This window comes from Pipistrellus hanaki (genome assembly GCF_964339955.1).
Source record: "Pipistrellus hanaki genome assembly, chromosome: 3".
In the NCBI taxonomy this organism is placed as follows: Eukaryota; Metazoa; Chordata; class Mammalia; order Chiroptera; family Vespertilionidae; genus Pipistrellus; species Pipistrellus hanaki.
Window position 1 is genome coordinate 28,917,503 of NC_140505.1, and position 23,310 is coordinate 28,940,812.

A 23,310-nucleotide genomic window follows, 5' to 3' on the forward strand; every position below is an offset into this window, starting at 1 on the left:
AACTGGACATTGTAAGATACCTAGATATCTATAATAATAAAAGCATAATATGTTAATTAGACAGTATGTTCTTCTAGACTACCTTACGAACAAAGCCAGGGCTGAGAGGGAAGCCTGGGTCCTAGGTGCCAGAGGGAAGCCAGTACAGGCATCTGGGGGAAGGAAGACCTTCTCTTGCAAGAATTTCGTGCATTGGGCCTCTTGTAAAGATATAATGAAGAAAATGCAAACTGTGCAACAATTCAGTTATAACAGAATTTTTAAAAAGAAAGCGGTGCATCTTTATAAAACTAACACACATGAGCATTTTTACATCTACTTAGGGTCTGACACTGCTCTAAGAACTCTAAATATAATAATTACTTCAATTTTTTTCTACTCACATTGTAGTTACCATAACTGCCCCTGCTTTACTAGTAAGGAAACTAATGCTCTGATGATTATGTGCTGTCCCAATCCACAGAATAGCATGGTGGATCTAAAACTTAAGTGTGGGCAGTATTAACTCCAAAGATTGTATTCTTCACCAAGAAAAGTAGTTTCCCTCTCACATCACATGATTGTTGAAGATTACCCTTCAACTCTGAAACAAAACAGAAATCAAGATCCATTGTAATGCCCTCATAATTTCCTAAATTTGTGGGATTAGGTTAAAATATTTTCTCCAAAAAGATATGGGTTTGTAGCAAATTTGTAATCATACAATTCAAATCACCAGTTGAGTGAAATGGCCCCACTACTCTGCGTCTTCTTTCTGTTACAATGAAATCTGCAAGAAAACAGCCTAAGGAACAACAGCCATCTGGGAACCAAACAAAATCACGAAGCTTAGGATTCCTTTTATAGTGTAACTGTTTGGAACTGATTCAGCATTTACTGTATATTTGTGGCTTCATCATCAAGCTGCCACAAAACTTCAAGATGATTTGAAATTTAAAAGGAAACATTCAGTCTCCAATTTTCAGATATTGGGGGTAAAAAAAAAAAAAAAAAAAAAAAAAAAAAAAAGACTAAAGTACACCATAAAATTTTGCTAAGGAGCTTTAATAGAAGAGGCAGCTGTCCCCACTGAATGTCCCCACCATCACCACAATAACCAACCCTCATATCCACCATTTATTTTCAGTCTCTAGATATTACCGCGAGTTATCTGTGCTGATGGTATATAGCACATTGATAATAGTAACTTGATAGCAACTTCATAAAAGTAAGTGCTTTGGCAATCCTATGAGCTGGTATGGATGTATTATACTATTCATAGCAACTACGAATGCTCTCACATAATTCTCATGATCATGGTGGGTCTGTAAACACAAAGATTTTACATTTAAAATCAAGAGAGAAAATGAAGAGTTAAACAAAACAGAGCAGTGGGTGCTAAATTTTGTCCTAGTTATAAGCCCTTCAAAAGGAATTTTCTAGAAAGAGAAAAAGATAATAATCCTATCTAATAAAAGAGTAATATGTAAATTGTCCATCACTCCAACACACAAGATGGCTGCCCCCATGTGGTCAAATATGGCTGCCCCCATATGGACACAAGATGCTACCACAAGATGGCCAGCAGGAGAGGGTAGTTGGGAGGGACCAGGCCTGCAAGTTGGGAGGACAGTTGGGGGCAATCAAACCTGCAGGGAAGTCAGTTAAGGGTGACCCAAAGGCCTGCAGGGGAGAGCAGTTAGGGGTGACCAGGTCTGCAGGGAGGGCAGCTAGGGGCAATCAGATGGCAGTGGAGTAGTTAGTCATCAATCAGGCTGGCAGGGGAGTAGTTAGGGGGTGATCAGGAAGGCAGGCAGGTGAGCAGTTGGGAGCCAGCAGTCCTGGATTGTGAGAGGGATGTCCGACTGCCCTTTTAGGCCTGATTTTACCAGGATTGGTAAACCTGGTTGAAGGGTATATGGGAGTTCTTTGCTTTTTTTTTTCCCCAATTTTTCTGTAAGTTTTATTTAATTTCTAAATAAAAAGTTACAATAAATAACAACTAAAAAAATCAAGCCAGTGTCATTCTTTTTCCTTAAGTGATAACAAAAACATTTATGTGAATAATTCTAAAAATATAGATGTGAAAATTTCCATAAAAATTGATAGTCCTCTAAGAAATGCTTTAGAGGTGTATCTTACCTCATCAATATGTCAATAAGTAAGGGAAGCTTAAAGCAGTGATATAGAATTATGTTATCAATACCACAAAATTTCCATTTTCTCCTTAACATACAAATTTCCTGCCCTAGTTAGAACTTGAATTTCAGAGTGTCTAAGAATGGATTTTTTAAAATAGATTTTACTAGTTCTTTCCTTCTTGATCTAGTTTTCATTATTCTCCATGCCTTCACCCACAACCTCCATCATGGAATTGTAATTCCATAGATATTCTGTATGTCTCCTTATGTATAGTGGCCCTATGAAGGGCAACAAATGAATGTTAAAACTAAAATATTTATCCCCCAACAACCAACTTTTCCACATTTAGGGGCTATTATTTTATTTTATTTGTTTAAGTATATTTAATTCATTTCAGAAAGGGAGAGGAAGAGAGAGATAGAAACATCCCACATTTAGGAGCTATTATTTTATTTTATTTGTTTAAGTATATTTAATTCATTTCAGAAAGGGAGAGGAAGAGAGAGACAGAAACATCAATGATGAGAGAGAATCATTGATTGGCTGCCTCCTGCATGCCCCATACTGGTGGTCGAGCCTGCAATCTAGGTATCTGCCCTGACCATGGACATGACCTCCTGGTTCACAGATCAAAGCTCAACCACTGAGCCATGTCAGCCAGGCAGGGTTTCTTGACTTTTTAAGAATTACACCCTATTTCCACTTTCAGTTACTCAGGTTTGTTAGTATGGGGATAGGACCTAAAACTATGCATGTTAACAAAACACTCCAGGAGATTCTGGTGCAAATGCCACTAAAGACACTGCTAAGATTTAACAATTTCATAAAATTACCCATGAATGTCTCTCTTGGAGCAATAGAACCAGCAGTGGCAGTTAACAACTCGTTTACTGGTTCCCATTTATTTACCATGAAGCACAATACCCTCTAGGTCCATCTGTAAGCCCAAAGGCCAAGAGTCCCATAGCCAAGCTGACTTAAAATCCCAACCCAGTGAGCAGGTATGACTAATGCAACAACAATCGAGTGAGTGTCTTATATGTGCTAAACACTATCTTAAAAGTTGGAGTTTTGAGAGAATATATGTATTTTTTAAATCCTGTCTTCAAAGAGTTTATAATGTAATGGATTGTGGGTATAGAAGACAAAAGACAAAGAAGAAATACAATAGTTGAGGGCTTTGCAATTCTCAAATTAGTGGCTGAATATCCTGAATATATTTCTGAAAATTATTTGCCATTTTTTTATCTTCAAATGTTGCTTGCAACCCATTCTCTCTTTCCCCTTCAAGGAACTCACCGGCCTGCAGCTGAAAAGATTTTCCAAAAAAGGCTATTATCAAACTCACCTATTCTACAGAATTTCTAACACATATTACTAAGGTATATATGCCTGTTGGGAATCAGGAATGGCCTCTGTACCTAAGCCAATTCTAAATCATTAACTCTAAATATCCCCAAACAGAACTCAAGTGACAGTTTTATGACAACATAAATTTAACTGCATTGTATTTCTTCAGACCTTGATGCAGGAACAATAAATCCAGAATGCACACAGTATAAATATACGGTTCGTTTTTTATTTTCTCTCTATATATGATCCACTGTCAATTTATCTTACATAACTTTAAAATACTCTTTTTTATATGCTTCTGCACTGCACTAACATCTTTGTAGGAAATCAGATAAATATACCTGTGTAAACTTGATTCTTAACTCTTCAGTGTATTCTTTTGTCTCATGGTTCATCTTTTGATAAATCAGAATTGCACATTTTTGTAATTATTATTGTTTTACTTCATACTGAAAGATCATATTAAAAGTTTGCCATAACTGTTAAAAAATGAGTATTGACATTTTAAAATGCTGGTTACTAAGAAATAAGTATTCTGTGGTAAATCAAACTGCTACAACTAATACCATTGAAAACAAAAATAACTCCAAGGGAGGAAAGGGGACATAAGATATCCCAATGCCTTATCCCTATAAAAATTCTAAGGGCCTTAAAAATAATGAAATGCTGACTAAAATTACAGGGGTCTTCGAATAGCCAAAACAATTTTGAAAAAGCAAGAGCCAAAACTGGTTTGGCTCACTGGATAGAGTGTCATCCTGCGGACTGAAAGGTCCCAGGTTCGATCTGGTCAAGGGCATATAACTTGATTGTGGGCACATCCCCAGTGGCGGGTGTGCAGGAGGCAGCTGATTGATGTTTCTTTCTCATCGATGTTTCTAGCTTTCTATCCCTTTCCCTTTTTCTCTGTAAAAAAAATATCAATAAAATATATTTTTTAAAAATGTGGATGTGCCTTTAAACATTATAATATATTGATATAATATAAAATATTTTCAGATATAGTTTCTCAAATATAAATAAATAATTTATGTAATGTATTAAATACAAATATTTAATATATATGATCTCATAAAATTGGTTAAACACTTAACTATATTTAAATGTATTTTTTACATTAAATTAGTTAATCCAGCTGCCACCTGATTAATGGCATGAAATAAAACTCCCTGTGATTTCAATGCCCTTCTTTCCCTGTAGCACTCTCATCACTTCCATGGCTATGTAGCAGCATATTGGGGCCGTACCACCCAGAGGAACTCACAGAAGTCCAAGTGGAGAGAATGTATACTTTAAAAAATACCTGTAAGAAAATTTGAAACAACCCTCTGCCCTTTCCCTACATTAAGTCAATAAAAAATAATTACTACAAATTGATTTATTTTCCCCCAAAATTAGCCTATATTCAGTCTCATTTGTTAATCTTATCTCATTTTTCTTAGATTCTCTATCATACATTCACTTCTAAAATACACCATTTTGTAATAATTTCTAAAAAATACTTCAGGGTTTTTGCCAACACGTATAGTGCTCATCATTGCTTCAAATTTTTGTCTGATGTATTTAGCTCCTAAAGTTATAAAAAGTTTCATTTTTTGTGCTAAAGTAGAACCTTGTGTTTTCTAGACATCAAAGATTTTTAAAGTATCACATACAAGGTTATAAAAAAGAGGTTTGTAATAACATTTCTCTAGGGATTCTATATGTGTAATAAAAAGCATTTAAGCCCCAAACTAAGAAGAAGATAATATTTTTATTTGTATCAGATCAAAAAGTCTTAGCAACTTTGAAATATTTAATACATTGGAAGCTATAGTCTGGAGTACAGCTGACAGTGAAGATAGGCAAGTATAGAAGATTAAGGGATTAAAGAGTTAAAAGGAAACACACAAGTGACATCCCTACAGGATTAAGAGACTGAGATGACAACAGGGAAGCAACAAGATGTAGCAATAAAGGAAATATAAATAGTACAGCAGTTGGGCCAAGTGATAGACCTGCTAGATTATACCAGAGAGAAGATGAAGAAATGGATGTTCCATGAGCAAGTCCAACCAGAAATTACAACAGACAAAAATGGAAGATGGCTTTAAGACAAAGCTTCTCACACATAAAAGCTAAAATACATATGGAATTTTATAGAATGACTAGAGACCCAGTGCACAAAATTTGGGGGTTGTCTCTCAGCCATCAGTCAGACATCCTTAGTGCTGCCACAAAGACAAGAGAGGCTCCTGCCACGGCCGCTGTGCTCACCAGCCATGAGCCCTGCTTCAGGTGCACTGACCACCAAGAGGCAACTCCTACACTGAATGTCTTCCCCCTGGTGGTCAGTGCATGTGATAGCAACCAATTATTCTGACATTCAGTTGATTTGCATATTAGCCTTTTATTATATAGGAATATAGGATTATGGGAGTGTATGTGTGTGTATGAGAGAGAGCCAGTGTTTTTTGTTGATAACATTATCTGAATTTCACTGATTATAGTTCACCTTATTGCCAGAGCCATCAGATCAGGAAGTTTAATTTAAAAATTCGTGGTGTTATATACAACAAAGTCTACATGTTGTATACATGTGTAATATTCTAATATAATCTAACTTCTCTATTCTTTATTTAAAAAAAATTATTTTTTCCTCCCACAGGGGTTTTTGTTTTCTCTCCCAACTTAATGAAACTAAGAGTATCATCTAGTTGCTATATCTCCAGGTAGGGTCTTTAAACAAATAATTAAGATAAAATGAGGGCATTAGGCTGGGTCCAATCCAATCAGACCAATGTCTTTCTAAGAGGAAGGGATTAGAACACAGATTCACATGGAAGGAAGGGTGACTGTGTGAAAACACAGAAAGTGAGCATCTGCAAGCCAAAGAGACAGGCCTCAGAAGAAAAGAAACCTGCTGACATCTTTATCTTGAATTTCTAGCCTCCAGAATTGTGAGAAAATAAATCTCTGCTGAGCCACCAAGCCTGTGGTAGTTTGCTATGGCGGTCTTAGCAAACTAAGACAACTGTGGTCACACCAGCCTTTAGTACTGAAGGGTCTCCCAGGCTTCCCTGGGTCTTTCCCCTTTTTCCCTTGCAGGCATTTTCCCAAAAATCTCTGGCACATCTAATCTTATTTGGTATCTGCTTTGTTGTGTACCCAAACTAACATAGGCCCCTTGAAATGAGAAATCAACCAAAATACACTTGTTATGGACTGGATTGTGTAATCCTAAAATTCATCTGTAAAAGTCCTAATGCTCAATGTCACTATATTTGGAGAATGGACCTTTTTAGGAGGTGATAAAGATTAAGGAAGGTCATAAGAGCGGGGCGCCAATCCAATAAGGCTGTTGTCCTTATAAGAAGAGACTTCAGAGAGCCCTGGTGTAGAGGGCACGAGAGATGATGGCTATCTGCAAGCCAGAAACAGGCCTCACCAGAAACCTATCTTACTGGAAACTTGATGTAGAGCTTCTGGTTTCCAGAACCATGCGAAAATTAATTTCTGCCATAACAAAATTAAAGCATTTTGTTATGGCAGCACAAGCAGAAGAATATAGCACCTTTCTTGCTTAGGACAATCCCACAAGGTGGGGGAAAAATCATCCACAAATTGTACCTGGTTGTCATCCAGTTCACACTCTTTCTGTGTTTTGGAAGAAGGCAATCCATCTTAACTTCTCTAGAGTTTCCAAATGCATAAAACATCTTACACCCTGTTATTTTTCCAACTTGAAAAGGAAATTCAGAGCATAAACACAAAGGCCCTAAATTCTCAGGTTTAACTTTAAGCCTTGTCTTTCTAAAATTCAAATTAAACATAAAATTGTGTTCATGATCTTCATTTTATTAAATCAAGAAGGTAATCTTGTTTTCTTATAGAATTAGTTTAAAATGAGAAGGGAATCAAGGCAATTATAAAATCTATGTTGTCCCAGGGTATTTGAAAATGGCTTCTAAAACCACTCAGCTGGAGTGAGCTAGGATTATGGTTTCTAAATCATGCACCAATTCTGCATAAAGCAGCTCATTTATCAGACACAGTTCTTGCTTGTTGATGCTTCCTATGAGAGTTTGGTCATGGATTATGATGTATGGAAATTTCCTTTTTTCATATGTGCAGACATTGTTAAATATATCAGAATGATCTGTATTTCTTATATTCAGGAGCTACTACAGTGCAAAGAGGAAGAAAAGGAAAGGAAGTTTCTACTATGAACTTACCACAAACCAGCAACTCTACTAACTAAGACATAACCCTGTCCTGAGTTGTACAATGTAGGAAAGATAAAGACATTTGTATTAGGAATTATTTTAGAAGGCAGATATGAATAAAGGATAGATCCATGAGTAAAATGCCTCTAAGTGTACAGAGGAGAAGTATTCTTCTTTCAGTTTAAGAAGTCAGGGAAGGTTCCCAAAGGACAAACTATTTAATTCAGGCCTTGAAAGATGAATAGTCTATAGACATTTTGAGGTGAAGATAAGGATAAGAAAAGGAGTGAGAAAACACAGAGGAGCAGGAAGCTAGCTTTTATAGTTAAGGCATGGCAACATTTCTATTAGACCAAATTCATCATGTTCATAGGAACGATTGTGACATTTGAGACAGGGCAATGTGTTCAGCAGATCTGTTTTCTGGACAGAGAATTTCAGTGGAACTAAAGAATGTAACAAATATGCCCAGGTGAGAACCAGAGAACCATTAGAACGGAACTAAATCCCCAGCATGCATCATAACCACCCAGAGAGATTGTTAGAGCCCAGATTCCCAGGCTCACTCCCAGAGTTTCTGATTCAGCAGGTATGGGGTGTGGCCCAGGAATCTGAATTTCCAACCAACAACCAAGTGATGGCAATACTACTCTCCTGGTGTCACTGTCCATGATGCACAAAAGAGAGACAAAATAATGTTGGAATATTGAAATTATAAAGGGCCATGAATAACAACGAAGTGGTAGAAAGAATAAGTTTCTGAAGACAAAAGCCTAACTACATTCCTACTATTCCATTTAAAACTCAAAGACAGAGAAACAAATACAGCTGCATAGCTTTAGAAATTTCTTATGAGCCTCATGCAGGAGGATAGGAAAGCCCCTCTAGTTTCTTGACATTGGAACAGAAAGAGGCAAATGAATGACTCCTGCACAATACAGATAAAATGTCAAAAGACTGTGAGATAAGAGAAGGGGAAGTGTTTTTGAGAAAAGGTAAGAAAGCCAGAGAGGCTCAGGAAGAGCATCTGAGAAAGAGCATGGGAGAAACTAAGATCAGATAATTAGCTGGAATAAGGCAGGAGAGGGAGATGTTGTAGGATCTCTGTGTCCATGACTAGGGCCAGTGAGCAAAAATGATGTAGAGGGTAAGGTTAGGAGTGGGGTGATATTGCAGGAGACTACTTCCACTAAACAGGCAGAGATAGTGATGGCTTAGAATGCTATACCTTGTAGTATAGCACTATAGAAAATTAAGGGATTGATCTTGGTGAGATTGGTGAGAGATGGACAGATTAATGGTGATAGATGGTCAGATTATGAAGACTAGGAGGTAGAGCCAAGAAATGTATTCAAGGATCATACAAGAGTGTGAGAGAGACATAAAGGAGTCAAGAAAGTCTCCAAAATGTTTGACATGAACAGTTGGTAGAATGGAGTCATTCACTGAGTTGGAAAGATGGAGGAGAAGATGGCCTTGTCTGGGACGATAAACAGTATGACAGTGAGCAGGTCTGTATACAATGTCACAAGGACATGCTGCAGAGAACTCTTACAGGTAGGGAAGAAGTCTTGGCTAGGCATAAAAATTAGGGTTTGTAGTATACACATGGCATGGGAGGTAATTTCTAGAGAGGGAAGATAGAGAAGAGCTCAAAATTCTGTGAGGTAGGTATAAAACCAAGGAGAGAGAACAGGTCCAGAAGTCAAGTGATGAAAGTCAACTGAGGAGGGAGACATGATCAAGAGTGTCACATGCTGCTTTGTTGCCTGTGATGAAGACAAAGAAATATCTGAAAACTTGGCAACAAGGAGATCCTTGATGAGGGTAAGAGAAATCAGCAGCTTTGGTGGTATCAATGGGGGGGGGGGGGGGGAACTAATAGAAGTGTTTTCAGAGACATTGGGGGTGAGAATTAAGGTGCAATGAATATAAACAACTTGTTCTGAGGAATTGTTTTATGAAATAAAAGGGAGTTTACTCTTCCTTTTACTTTTAAAGATATTGCAGCATTTCTCATCTATGGAAATGACCCTGTACTATAGATAATGAAAGGGACAACTTGAAGAATGATGATCCTGAGTAGGCCAGAGGGAGTGTATTTAATTCGGAAAATTGGAACCTCGTTGCCAACATGCTACTTTATAAAGCAGTATTTGTAAAATCCTCTTTCCTGGACATTTTTCTGAAAAACCTCAGAAAAAACTCTGAACTCTGTTCTATCCATGCACGCATTAAATGACTTCTCTGATCTTACAAATGACAAATCCACGTTTCCCTGTAAAACGTTTTACTTTGGCGTGTATTACAGTCATACTGTCAAAGGCACATATGATCTACAGATTGTTGTGCGACTGCCCTGGTGCACTAAGCAGCAATCTGGGCCTCTGACAGATTGTGCCTTTTTCCCATAAAAATTATAAGTTGCTTTTTCTCTTTTTTTTTCCTAGACTGTTCTGAGCACAATGAATCAGAAAACTCTTGGTTTACACCAGCAGCAATACTGTCTAAAATTTGATGCTCAAATGTTTGGTTTTTTTCAGTTTCAATTTAATCAAACCAAAATGGTGTGCAGATAAAAATTATAGCTTTCATATTGTGCTATTACTGCTTACAGACACTCACCTCAATCAAAAGAAAACACGTCTAAGAAGTAACATCATGGGTAGCAAGAAATTGGCATGGAGAAGGGAAACTGTACAATCATGAGACAACATTTCATTGAACATACCAGGAACCCCTATCTGCCTTCCTCTTCCCTAAAATATGAAAACTACTGGGTTAAATGTTTTAAAAAGAGAGAAAAATGTGCCTTTTAATTCAATGTTTCTCCTCCACACATTTTCTGATATTCATGTAATAAAAATTATAAAAACGTAAGGAATGACACCTAAAAGATTAGTTTATACCTTTATGCTCTTGCCCCTTTGTTGCTATTCCTTTGGACAACAAGAAAAAAGCCTTAGATGATTATCTGTAGGGATGAAAGAGACAGCAGCATCCACACTGGGAGTCTGAAGATTCACAAAGCCTACAGTGCTCATAGACAATTGAACACATTTGGGTAAAAGCATCTCCACTCTCTCTTACACTCAAACTCCAAAGCTCTCTACATAAGATCTTTGCAGAATGATGTTGACCTCCTCAAATGCAATCAGTTCCAATATTGCAGTTCTAAAATATTACATTATTGCAGGAATTCAGGCCTTTGACAAATTAGCTTTAGTTTCCTGACATATAAGAGCCAAGAGATTCATTTCCTTTGTCCCCTTCACTTCCCATTCCACTCCAACTGCACTGCCCTGGCCACCCATCTACCTTCTACTACAGACATTAAGTACTGATGTTCTTTCTTCGCTGGGCAGCCTCTCCTTATACCAGGTTACAGATATCAGGCTCTATTTCTCATGATATCCCCGATACCCAGACCACTGGTTGGCATGCTTAAAAGAGTGAGCCCTTAATTTTGAGTGAACAAATGAATGAAATGCACTGTAATAAAAGTTCTGTGAGTGAGGTCCCTTGTTTCAGGGGCTCTCTTTCTGAATAAAGTCTTCACATAGGCTCAGTGCTCTCAGGCACAACACATTGTCAACTGGAACATGTTTTCTGTTCTTGTCTTCCATTCACAAACTTAATGCCTAGTTAAGTCTTAGTTAACAAGTCTTAACTAAGACTTGTTATACACCATGGCTACAACTTGCAGTTTGAGGTGTGACAGCAAAAGCAGCATGAATTTTGTTTCCTTCTTCACAATTTCACAGGTAGCAGGTTTGCTCTTACCATAGAGCTTAACCACTCCAGAATAACATGTTTTTTTCTTTCCTTATTAGGTTGAAACTACACCTTTTCACTTCCAGGAAGCACTTTACAGTTTCTCTTTGGCATATTTGATTTGCCAGCATCCCTGCTCTTAGTTTGGGGCCTTTATAGGGGTTATCGAACAAAAGTGCTGTGGTATTGTGAATGGCTGATCTGATAACTGAGACAGCTACTGTGTCTAATGTGCTGTGTGGATACATTGGACAGAGGGAGGACTCACATCCCACTACTTGGGATGGCATACAATGTAAAACTTATGAATTGTTTATTAAATGGAATTTTCCATTTAATATTTTCAGACTGTGGTTGACCTCCATAATTGTACCATGGGAAGTAAAACGATGAATAAGTAGCGGCCACATTGCGTGTGTGTGTGTGTGTGTGTGTGTGTGTGTGTATTCACATATTGTCCTAGCACCGTAGTCAGCAAACTGTGGCTCGCAAGCCACATGTGGCTCTTTGGCCCCTTGAGTGTGGCTCTCCCACAAAATACCATGGCCTGGGCGAGTCTATTTTGAAGAAGTGGTGTTAGAAGAAGTTTAAGTTTTAAAAATTTGGCTCTCAAAAGAAATTTTAGTCGTTGTACTGTTGATACTTGGCTCTGTTGACTAATGAGTTTGCCAACCACTGTCCTAGCAAAAAAGAACAGATTTTTAGAATGCTGTGAATATTTTATATTAATAATGCAATTTTTTGCCTTTTCAATCCATTTCCAAAGGAACCATCCAATTTCTGTTTCTCCTTACCCATGGTTATAGCAATGCCCTGAGCTTACTAGTACATGCCTGTCCTCCTCAGTTTCATTATAATTTATATGATTGTCCCAACAGTCAAACAGCTATGCTTGTATCACATATAAAACCCCATTGTGATCATCTGTGAACCACATGCCAGTCACAGTTATTAGTTATCTACTCTTTACTGCTTCAGTGCTATCCCTTAATTCCATTTCAAATCATAAGAGTAGCTAACATTTATTATGCATGTAGCAATTCGTGACAGATGTCATTTGAAGTTTCCTGCATGTATTATCAAACTAATCCTCACAGCTGCTTATGAGAGAGGTTCACCTCTACCTCTACCTTATTTGCAGGATAAGAAGGCACAGCAAAGCCTGGTGGGCTTGGCTCAATGGTTGAGCATCAACCTATGAACCAGGAGTCAGGGTTCGATTCCTGGTCAGAGCACATGCCTGGGGTGCAGGTTTGATCCCCAGTGAGGGGCATGTGGGAAGTGGCCAATCAATGATTCTCTCTCATCACTGATGTTTCTATTTCTTTGTCTCCCTTCCTCTCAGAAATCAATAAAAAAAAATTTTTTAAAAGAAAGAACAGCAGAGAAAGCACCCTGTCCAAGCACACAGCTCATCAGTATTAGTGTAGGGATGGAACTCATACTCCAGCTGAGAGTTAGAACCCTTATAGCTGACTCCCAGTGATGCTTCGTATCCTGACGCTCTCCTGTCAGAAACTGCTTTTCCAGGCCTCAGTTCCAGGGCTCTAGCTGCTTTTCACAGCCCAAAAGTCCCTTTCTCTTTTCCTACCAAAGTCTAACATTTTCCACAGAGCAATTTCTGACTCATATCATTCCCACTTCACCCCCAATAAATGAATGACATGCCACAATTCTCTTTAAATGGATCAATTCTACTGTGTGTTTTTGTTTTTTGTTTTAAATTTTTTTAATTGATTTCTAGAGAGAGAGAAGGAAAGAGAGTTAGAAACATTTATGAGAGAGAAACATTACAGATCAACTGCCTCCAGCACACTCCCTTACTGGTGATCAAGCCTGTTACCTGGACATGTGCCCTGACTGGGCATGGAACCATGACTTCCTCGTTCTTAGGTCAATGCTTAATCACTGAGCCACACCAGCCAGGCTGTTTGTATTTTAAAAGATGGTGTGTCATTCCACTGAGATTAGAAAGGCTCTTGAAGCAGCACATATTTTCTCTCTCCTTCTCTCAATCTCTCTCTCTTTTTCAATTACTCTCACAGACCCTGGTAAAGTTGTGATTAAATAGCAGGCAGTTAAAATAATTAATACTTCTTGGGAATATGAATTTGGTATTGGTGAACTATTAAGCCACTCATTAAATTCATACAGAATCCCTCAGAATGTAAATGCACTTAATTTCCAACTCTTTATGATTCTATGACTGGTTTTGAAATGGGAACATTTAATTACCTAGCAGCTGTTACCTATTAATTGGCAGCATCATGGTCCAGTGAACCTAGCTCTGTGACATTCAGAACCACCCAGGGTTGCTGGATTCAGCATGTACATGAGCTATACACACCTCACCTTCCAGACAGATATCTGATTTGGACATTGTGTGTAGATGAAAAGCTCATGCATTTCTCTAAAAATCTAAAAGTGGTTCTTTTGTTTCTGTGTCTACCCCACTAAACATCTCCCCTTAACTACATCTTTCTACAGCCTCTCCCTCTTCTGCCAAGTTAAAGGACCAGATTAATTTGCATCTTACCTTCAAGGATTTCTGTTGTTGTATAACTGAGAAGTTAACAAGATAGGGGTGGTTCTTTTTTTTTTTAATACACTTTATTGACTTTTTACAGAGAGGAAGAGAGAGGGATAGAGAGTTAGAAATATCGATGATAAAGAATCATCGATCAGCTGCCTTTTGCACACCCCCTACTGGGAATGTACATGCCCTTGACAGGAATCGAACCCGGGACCTTTCAGTCCACAGGCTGATACTCTATCCACTGAGCCAAACCAGTTTCGGCAGGGGTGGTTCTGATTAACTGCCAATCCCCTCACTCTGCTCAGGCTTGGTGCTGCTCAAGAACATGGACTATGCAGACAACTGTACTACTGTCTTTTCACTGGGAATGTTCTTACCCCCTATTTCTTCCTTAAACACAGAATACTGCTTTATATTTCCTTGACAACCCCAGGTATCTAATACACAAGACACTGATATTTGTTAAATCCAACTCTTTTGGAGACAGTTTACATATATCCAATGTCAAGTATACTATGCTCCTAGTTTTGTAGTCTAGACATATTTTTTCCTTGTAGGAAATTGAACACACACCACACTCTATTATGTTCACAATAAATGCATGTAGGGAACCAGGGTTGGGTAGTTGGTTGGTTTGACCACTGTTCCAAGAGTGCCAGAGCCTGGGTTTCAATGCCGATGGGGCATGAGCTTAAATCCCCTATTGATTGTCACATTCTCTAAATGCCACTTGGTGCAGCTGGTTATGGGGAAGTGAGGGAGAGAGAATGAGGCTGCCTGCAGTAAAAATCTATACCTGTCACTAAGGAAAATGGTGCCAGAGCAGATGGGCCATCCTCATAAAGGCAGCATTAAATAAATAGTAGCAGTGGAAAAATATAATTGGCTCCATTTTCATTTATGGTCTAGATAATAAAATATAAATAAATAAAGAGATACATAAGCAAATAAATTTATGTGGTAACCAACGACTTCAGAATTTTAACTTCTGTGCCAAGCTAGTGAATGCAATGAATGCAATGACTGGGCTGGGCTAAGTATTCCTAAGCTCTGAGTTTCACAGGGAGTGTCTCGTGCTTCATGTATAAAATACTTAAGGAATATATGAAATTTATTTTTTTACCCGAGGCTACATGTTCAAGGGTGGGAGTGGGTATGGGAGAGAAAACTTGGTCTTAAAGATTTACTTACAAAATTCTTAGTGAGGAGATAGATGTTCTTTCAGCCTAACGATAGATCATCCCATATATATTTAGCATACTGCTTTCTAGGCATATTCTTAGAAAACTCTAGGTAATATACAAATAGCTGACACTTCCTGTAAATTGTTCCAGGAGGTACAATCACAACACTTTACAAATGTGCACTTAAATCAACATGACATCAAGATTTCGGGGCTATAAGTCTGGGGAAGTGATTGTGGTATTAACTGAAAGAGAACAGAAGAGAATTTTGATGTGGAAGGAAATGATGGTAGATATTCAATTTTGAACATGATAAGATAGAAATGTGAGGCTATCACAAAGGTGGGGTCTGAAATTCAGGAGAGAGATCTGCATACAATTTGGGAATCATGGGCATGGAAGAAGGGGGATGCAAGGGGGAAATGTGAGGCTTTCCAGAGAGGCTAGGTAGACAAAGAAGAGTTAGGGTCAGAGCCTTAGACCATGGGCCTGGGACCCTATTCCTCCAAGGAGAATGGGACCAGAGTTCTGAGAGATAAGAGAAGAAGATTATCGAACATTGCTGTGATTTGATATATTCTCCCTTTTTCTAAGAGACTGCTTAGAATATTAGGTTACAATGGAGATATCCATGAAGTTTGACAGGTCTATAACCACAAGTTATAGCCACACTTACAAGTTCTTTGTGTGGTTGAAACAGACCCTCAGAAAATATTTGGCATGGAAATTAACCAGTTAACTGCCAAGATATTTCGAATTTAATTAAAAAAGGTCTGCTGCTTGCTTCTGTAGATGCTTATGGCATACAAATGATTAACAATTAAATTCCCTTAACTTGCAAAAACAAAGGAGGAGGGAGAGGAGGGGGGGAGTACTAATCAGGGAAAGAGGAGGGAAAACATGAGAGCATACAGAATATCAGCCCCTGCCTTTGGCAACTCCCTTGACAATGGGCAATGTGCTCAACCAGGTAAGAGGAAGAAATAAAGCCAAATGGCCCTGGAAGCAAATCAACTTATGGAGTCAATGGTTTAGTTCATTTACCGTCAGAAATCAGCTTAAACAGTGGCATGTTAAATACTGTTTCCACAAATAAAAAAAATAATTTAATTTAAAAAAATTAAGAGGGCAGAAGGTACCTTTCGGAGGTGATGGGTAGTTATGGCCTTGATTCTAGTGATGGCTTCACAAGTGCATGCTTATCTCCAAACTCCTCAATTCTGCACAATGAATATGTACAGCTGTTTGCGTGTCAATCATAAAGAGGGTTTTTTTAAAAAAAATAGACATAAACTTGAGGTCAGTACAGTGTTGTGGACAAAATCATGGTTTCCGAATGCAGGTGGACTAAAGAGATTACCCATAAAGAGTTCTGAGTTCAATACTCTCACTCTTTGATGGGGAGAATATCCTATCACATACCGTAGCATATGACTATCAGAGGAATTAAGTGACTATAAACAGTGCTCACCAACCTTTCGGACCTCATGGTCCACCAGTGGTCCACAGACCACCAGTTGGCGACGGCTGGAAGTACAAGCAAGACTATGTCTGTAAAGTACTACATAATAAAAGAATAATAAAGTCACTCCATTGTCATTTGTAATACTTTTAATAAACATTTATGGACTAACTAATGAAAATGACTGATATTTGAGAATAGCACTTGTAACAGAGGAAACTGCATTCCCATTTAAATTTTCTCGACATATGGACATTTTCTGTCTCTAACTCTCCCAGTCTTCTCCCTCCCTCTCTCCCTCTCTCTCTCTCTCTCTCTCTCTCTCTCTCTCTCTCTCTCTCTCTCATTTACCCCCTTCCTCCCCTCTCTTTCTTTTACATGATATGACTCACAGAGAGTTGAATTAAAAGCTCTAAAATAAAATATAGAACAAATTTCCATATAATATGGAAAAGAATTGAACACATTTTACATTCATGCAGTATATTAAAATGCCTCATTATACACTAAAATGTCATCTCCCAAAAAGAAAAACAATAAAGCATCAAAGATGCTAAATTTATACTTACAAATATTCAACTTTTATAAAGTGAAACAAAAACCCTGAATTGCTTCTAAATGACATGCTATAAACCTTATCATGTCATCCACTGAAGTAGTATATTTGACTATTTATACTCAGTAAGCCAATAAAAGTACTTGGAAGTAAGTTGTTGTTGTTTATAGTTTACAAAAATACACAATCTGGAAAAAAAATTAAGTAATTACTTAAATAAAAAGAATTTGTGGCAATATTATTTTACTATCTCAATTATATAAATGTGTACATATAACTATTTGAGTAGCTTAAAGATAAATGAAAATATGACTACCATGACTAAATGTAAACTTTTTCCTAAATACAGTTCTAAAGAAGTAAACATATGCAAGACAGAGAGATTGTTACATTTTCAATGAAATTTAATTTCTTTTCTTTTTAAATATATTTTATTGATTTTTTACAGAGAGAAAGAGAGAGGGACAGAGAGCCAGAAACATCGATGAGAGAGAATCACCAATCAGCCGCCACCTGCACACCCCCTGCCGGGGATGTGCCCGCAACCAATGTACATGCACCTGACCGGAATCAAACCCGGGACCCTTCAGTCCGCAGGCCGACGCTCTATTCACTGAGCCAAACCGGTTTCGGCGAAATTTAATTTCTAAAATTTACAAGAAATTAATACTTTCCCTTTGATACAAAAGATATCTCAGCATTAATGTGAGAGTTTCCAAGGTTGATAAAAGACTCCAAAGAAGAAATAGAAGTGACTGTTATTTCATATGTGGGTCAGTTTCAAGTACAGCATAAATATATCATCTGTTATGAATTTGTCCTTTACAAATTGATATAGGGAAGCCCTAACCTAATGTGATTATATTAGAAGTTGGGGCCTTGGGAGGTAATTGGTGTCAGATGAAATCATAAAGATGAACCTCCATGATAACATTAGTACCCTTACAAGAAAAGAAAGAGAGACTAGAGCTTGCTCTCTTCACCATGTGGGATACAGTGAGAAGGTGGTCATCTTTCAGGTCGAAAAACTGTTGTTAAGAACCAATCCTTGCACTCACTTCAGTGGCACATCCAGTAAAATGGAAGGAAAACAGAGAAGATCAGCATGGACCCTGCACAAAGATAACGCCCAAATGCATGAAGCATTCCAAATTAAAAAAAAAAAAAAAAAAGAACCAAATCTAGTGGCATGTTGATCTTGGGCTATCTAACCTCCAGAACTTTGAGAAATAAGTGTCTGGTGTTTAAGGCACCCAGTCTATAGTATTTTTTATGGCAGCCAGAGCTAAAACTTCTCTTTGGAAAACATTTTAATTTATATTACAATAATGTACTTAAAATTTTAATAATAGGTTAGAAATTCAAACTCTTTTGCTAAATTCAAAAAGTCATTCAACTATTTCATCATTGGTGCTACTTTTGACCTTAGTTATTGAACACAATTTTGCTTCCATCCTTCCTAATGCAAAATAACCATCACTCTGCTAAACCCACAAGCCACACCCACCAGCCAATCAGAGCAAGTATCCAAATAAACCCAACCAAGATGGCTACAGCCACAGAGAGCAGGAGGAAGCCAAGCTTTCCAATTGCCCTAGTTGGCCTTTCAATTGTAGAAGGTGAATAAATCCAAACAAAAATGGCAGCATCCACAGAGAGAGCAAAAGGCTTGGCTCCACTCCAGGTTACAAAGTTTCAATTGTAGAAGGTAAATAAATTCCAGATACCACAGGCCCCTTGCTCAGGCCACCCAAGGGAACCCCCACCATGATCTGGGATACCCTTCAGGGCAAACCAGCTGGCCCCCACTTGTGCACCAGGCCTCTATCCTATCTAATTAAAGAGTAATATGCAGATTGGCCATCACTCCAATACATAAGATGGATGCCCCCATGTGGTCAAAGATCCTGCCCCTATGTGAACACAAGATGGCCAGCAGGGAGGGAAGTTGGGAGGGACCAGGCCTGCAAGGGAGGGCATTTAGGGGTGACTAGGCCAGCAGAGAAGGGAAGTTGGGGACTATCAGGCCTGCAGGGAAGTGCAGTTCAGGGGGGGGGGGGGGGGGGCGCATGCAGGCCTGAAGGGGAGAGCATTTGGAAGTGACCAGGCCTGCAGGGGAGGGAAGTTAGGGGTGAGCAGGCTTGCAGGAGAGAGAAGTTAGGGGTGACCATGCCTTCAAGGGAGGGCAGTTAGGGTTGACCAGGCATCCAGTGGAGGGCAGTCAGGGTGACCAGGCATTCAGGAGAGGGCAGTTAGGGGCAATCAGGCTGGAAGTAGAGCAGTTAGGCATCAATCAGGCTGGCAGGACAGTGGATAGGGGGTGATCAGGCTGGCAGGCAGAAGCAGTTAGAGGCAATCAGGAAGGCAGGCAGGCTAGTTGTTAGGAGCCAGAAGTCCTGGATTGTGAGAGGGATGTTCGACTGCCCATTTAGAATCAGGCCTAACAGGCAGTCAGACATCCCTCGATGGGTCCCAATTTGGAGAGGGTGCAGGCTGGGCTGAGGGACACACACCCCTGTGCACAAATTTCATGCACTGGGCCTCTAGTATTATTATATTTAAGATCAATTTTCTTGAAAAAAATTAAAAATAGCACTGCCATATGATCCAGCAATTCCACTTCATTGTATTTATACAAAGAAAATAAAAACACTAATTTTAAAAAATAACTGGAAATTATATTCTAAAAACAAAAAAAATAATAAAAAACACACAAAAGATAAGAAGTTTAATAGTTTTGTAAAAACAACTGAAACTTGGATTAAATAGTCTAAATAAAATTTGATACTACAAGCCAGTCAATTTTATGGGGTAAACCAATAGAGTGTAAGTCTGAGAGGAACTGATTTTATGACTATGTCTATTCATGAATGACATAATAATACATTTTACTGAACAATCTCTTCTTCAAAGGAAACAATTTTATTTTTAAAAGTTTCGTTAACAATTGGAATGAACAATTTGCAAGGAAAGCATTGTTCTTTAGGTAGGTAATTCTTTAAAAAGATATACCACAATTTTACCAAAATTTTGGATTTTTGAAATGTTTACTAAGAGATTTGGGACTTTTAACTATGTTCACAGATGAGATCATTTTTTTCTTGAAAGAAAGCACCTATTATTTAAAAGAAATTCTACCCTTCATTTCCCCACAAAAAAAAAAAAAAAAACCCTAACAAACCACACAGAAAAACCATGTCAGAAAACAGTTTTATGTCTTGTACCTTCTTTGTCATCATGGTGGATAATTGCATCCTGAATCATGTCAGCAAGGTTAAAATGCACTTTCTGATTCTTGCCATGCTTCAGTTTTTTCAGGACTCCTTCCTGCTTCTGAAAAGCCTTCTCTCTTTCATAGTAGGCTTTGATTTGTTCACAGCGCATGCGTTTCACCAGCCGCTGCCTTTGGCCAAGGGGAAGGGTCTCCAGCAAGCACTGGTCAATTTCCATCTCATGGGATCGGAAAACATTACATAGCTGAAAGCAACCTGAAAGAAACAAAATGGGAAAGTCACTAGACCCATTATTACAACAAATATAGTAGCATTACAGAACACATTTGATTTCTTGTTACCATCTCACAAGTCAGACACTCATTCATTCCTCTGGAAGAAAAACAGAGTTAATATCATTTCCCCCCTCTTTTTTGAGAGTTAATATTTTACTTAAGATGGCATGGCTATTGCCTGGCAGAGAGGGTGTGGGGGAGGTGGAGAAGGATGTAGGAGGGATAAAGGATAATGGATGCATATTTAACTTAGGGTGGTGAACACACAATACAGTGTACATATGATGTGTTGTGGAATTGGGAACATGAAACCTATATAATTTTGTTAACCAGTGTCACCCCAATAAATTCAGTAAAAAGAGACAAAGATTGTATGATAATAAAATAAAAACTTTAAAAGAAGTAGATATAGAGGTGTGGTTTTGTTTAATACTTAACAATCCGTGTTTTCTTATTTCTTTAAAGCTATGCCCAAGCCTTAAAAGTATTACCACTGCATTATGATCCTTCACCTAACTGAATATGCTGACTAAACTTTATGTGATACATTTTGGCAGAAAGCCACTCTCTTTCAGCACAACCTAATAAAATTGGTTTTGCATATCCTGATGACTCTGCCACTCTAATGTAATAGACTATATGTAAGCTATAAATTATTTATATAGAACATAGTTATGCTATCATTGTTTATATGATACAATGATCATTTTTCACCAATTTATTGATAAACACATTTCCTAGTGATTAGTAAACATTCATTTCTAAGAAACCTAATAATGGGTAAGTATAAAGATTCCAATGGAAAGGAGATTTTGCTCTTGGCAACTCAAAATCATAAATGTAATTGGTGCTGTTGTATACTTTCTCTTATTCATATTTTGATTAACAAACTGAGTTCTCTGTCATGTTAATGAAAATATTCACTTTCTTTCCAGATACTATTTCCTATATACTCCACCCAAACATCTGTAATGGAATTGTACTAATTTATATATTTACCACTTGTTTAAATTTTTACTATTAGCAGAAAATTAATGTTAAAGCACTGTAAGTTCTAGAATCTGGCTCACAAATACAGGTTCAGATATGCATTTATATGTTTTTCTCTTGACATATCTATGATGTAAGTCTCAAGCAAGTAAAAGTAACTATGCAAGCATAAAGATATGGTTCATCATATGCCATATCTGGAAATATGCAGTTAGGATAGTGCTACTTCATCTTTGGAAAGAGGCTATATTTCTTTGAAAAGACAGCAAGTTGTGATGCTATTTCCATTTCTGTTTCACTTGATGCTTTGCAAAGTGTTATTCTCACAGCCACCAGGTAAGATCATACCTATATTTCAATAAACTAAGTTGAGAGAGGCTGTGACTTGTCTAAGACCAAAGAGAAGATTTTTTTAAATATATATTTTATTGATTTTTTTACAGAGAGGAAGAGAGAGGGATAGAGAGTTAGAAACATCGATGAGAGAGAATCATTGATCAGCTGACTCCTGCACACCCCCTACTGGGGATGTGCCCGCAACCAAAGTACATGCCCTTGACCAGAATCAAACCTAGGACCCTTCAGTCTGCAGGCCGACGCTCTATCCACTGAGCCAAACCAGTTTCAGCAAAAGAGAAGATTTTATGACTGTTGTAAATGGTCCAAAAAGGTTAAAAAATAATAATAATAAAAGAGAGAGGTTCTCTACAGTCGTATAATATATATATATGGGATGGGAGAGACTATAGAATTGGAGAATTTCGTTTTGGTTGTTTCTTAGCATTTGACAACATTTTACCATCATATGTTTTCATAAAACTCTTAATAAGTATTTGTAAGAGTGATATTAGGAGGACCAGATAACCACACATAAACTCTCCCTTTTCAATGACCTAAACCCAGAAACAATAGCAATCCTGAAGTGATAACAAATTTCTCTATGTATGTTTCTTTGATAAAAACCATGATCACTGTCAGTTTGTGAGAGTTCATTACTAATGGATGGGAACCATCTCCTAATTTCAGATCTGTTTAGAAATCTGCACCAAATTTGATTCACTGACTTGGATTCTCAGGATACTTGGACTTCCATGACTTCCCTGGGTTGACAGCAGGTGCCCAGGGAATCTTTGGAGTCACTGAAAATCTTAAAAAGATCAAACCAATGGCATTACAGGGTCATGTACTGAGTAGCACACAGTCAAGCGTGGAGGATGATTTTACAGTAGGCAATTTTAAAGTTGATTGTAGCCAAATTTATCTTTTCTCTTTTAGTTTTTGTCTTAGACATCATTACTGAAAATCCATCTGTACTCTAAGTCACTAAAATTGAGTGTTGGTAGTTCTATTCTTTCAGCTTTTACAATCAAATAAATTATAAACACAATAGTCCTCTAGTTTTTAACTGTGAAGTAATGTTTAGGGAGTGTGCAGTGATAGCTCATGAGTCATTGAGCAACCCACGCAGGCTGTCAAAAAGGAGCACTGAGAGTAGTTCATAAATTAATCTCCTTATGGTTTGGGTAATCAGAAGCTAAGGCAGTTACATTTCAAATTCATACATGATAAAAGATTGATCTTTAATAGATTTCCATTTTAAATAATTCCCCATGCTTTGATT

At 37.8% G+C, this 23,310-nt stretch overlaps 1 protein-coding gene across 4 annotated transcripts in view; it reads right to left on the minus strand.

Moving 5' to 3' along the window:
* Positions 1-23,310, minus strand: part of MYO16 (myosin XVI) — a 505,283-nt gene that overhangs the window by 363,187 nt on the left and 118,786 nt on the right. For all 4 annotated transcript variants that reach the window (XM_084879972.1, XM_084879970.1, XM_084879971.1 and 1 more), the window contains exon 2: positions 20,416-20,679. In XM_084879972.1, coding sequence (XP_084736098.1) covers positions 20,416-20,641 — 226 coding nt within the window. In that variant the 5' untranslated portion in view covers positions 20,642-20,679. The remainder of the gene's footprint in view (positions 1-20,415; positions 20,680-23,310) is intronic.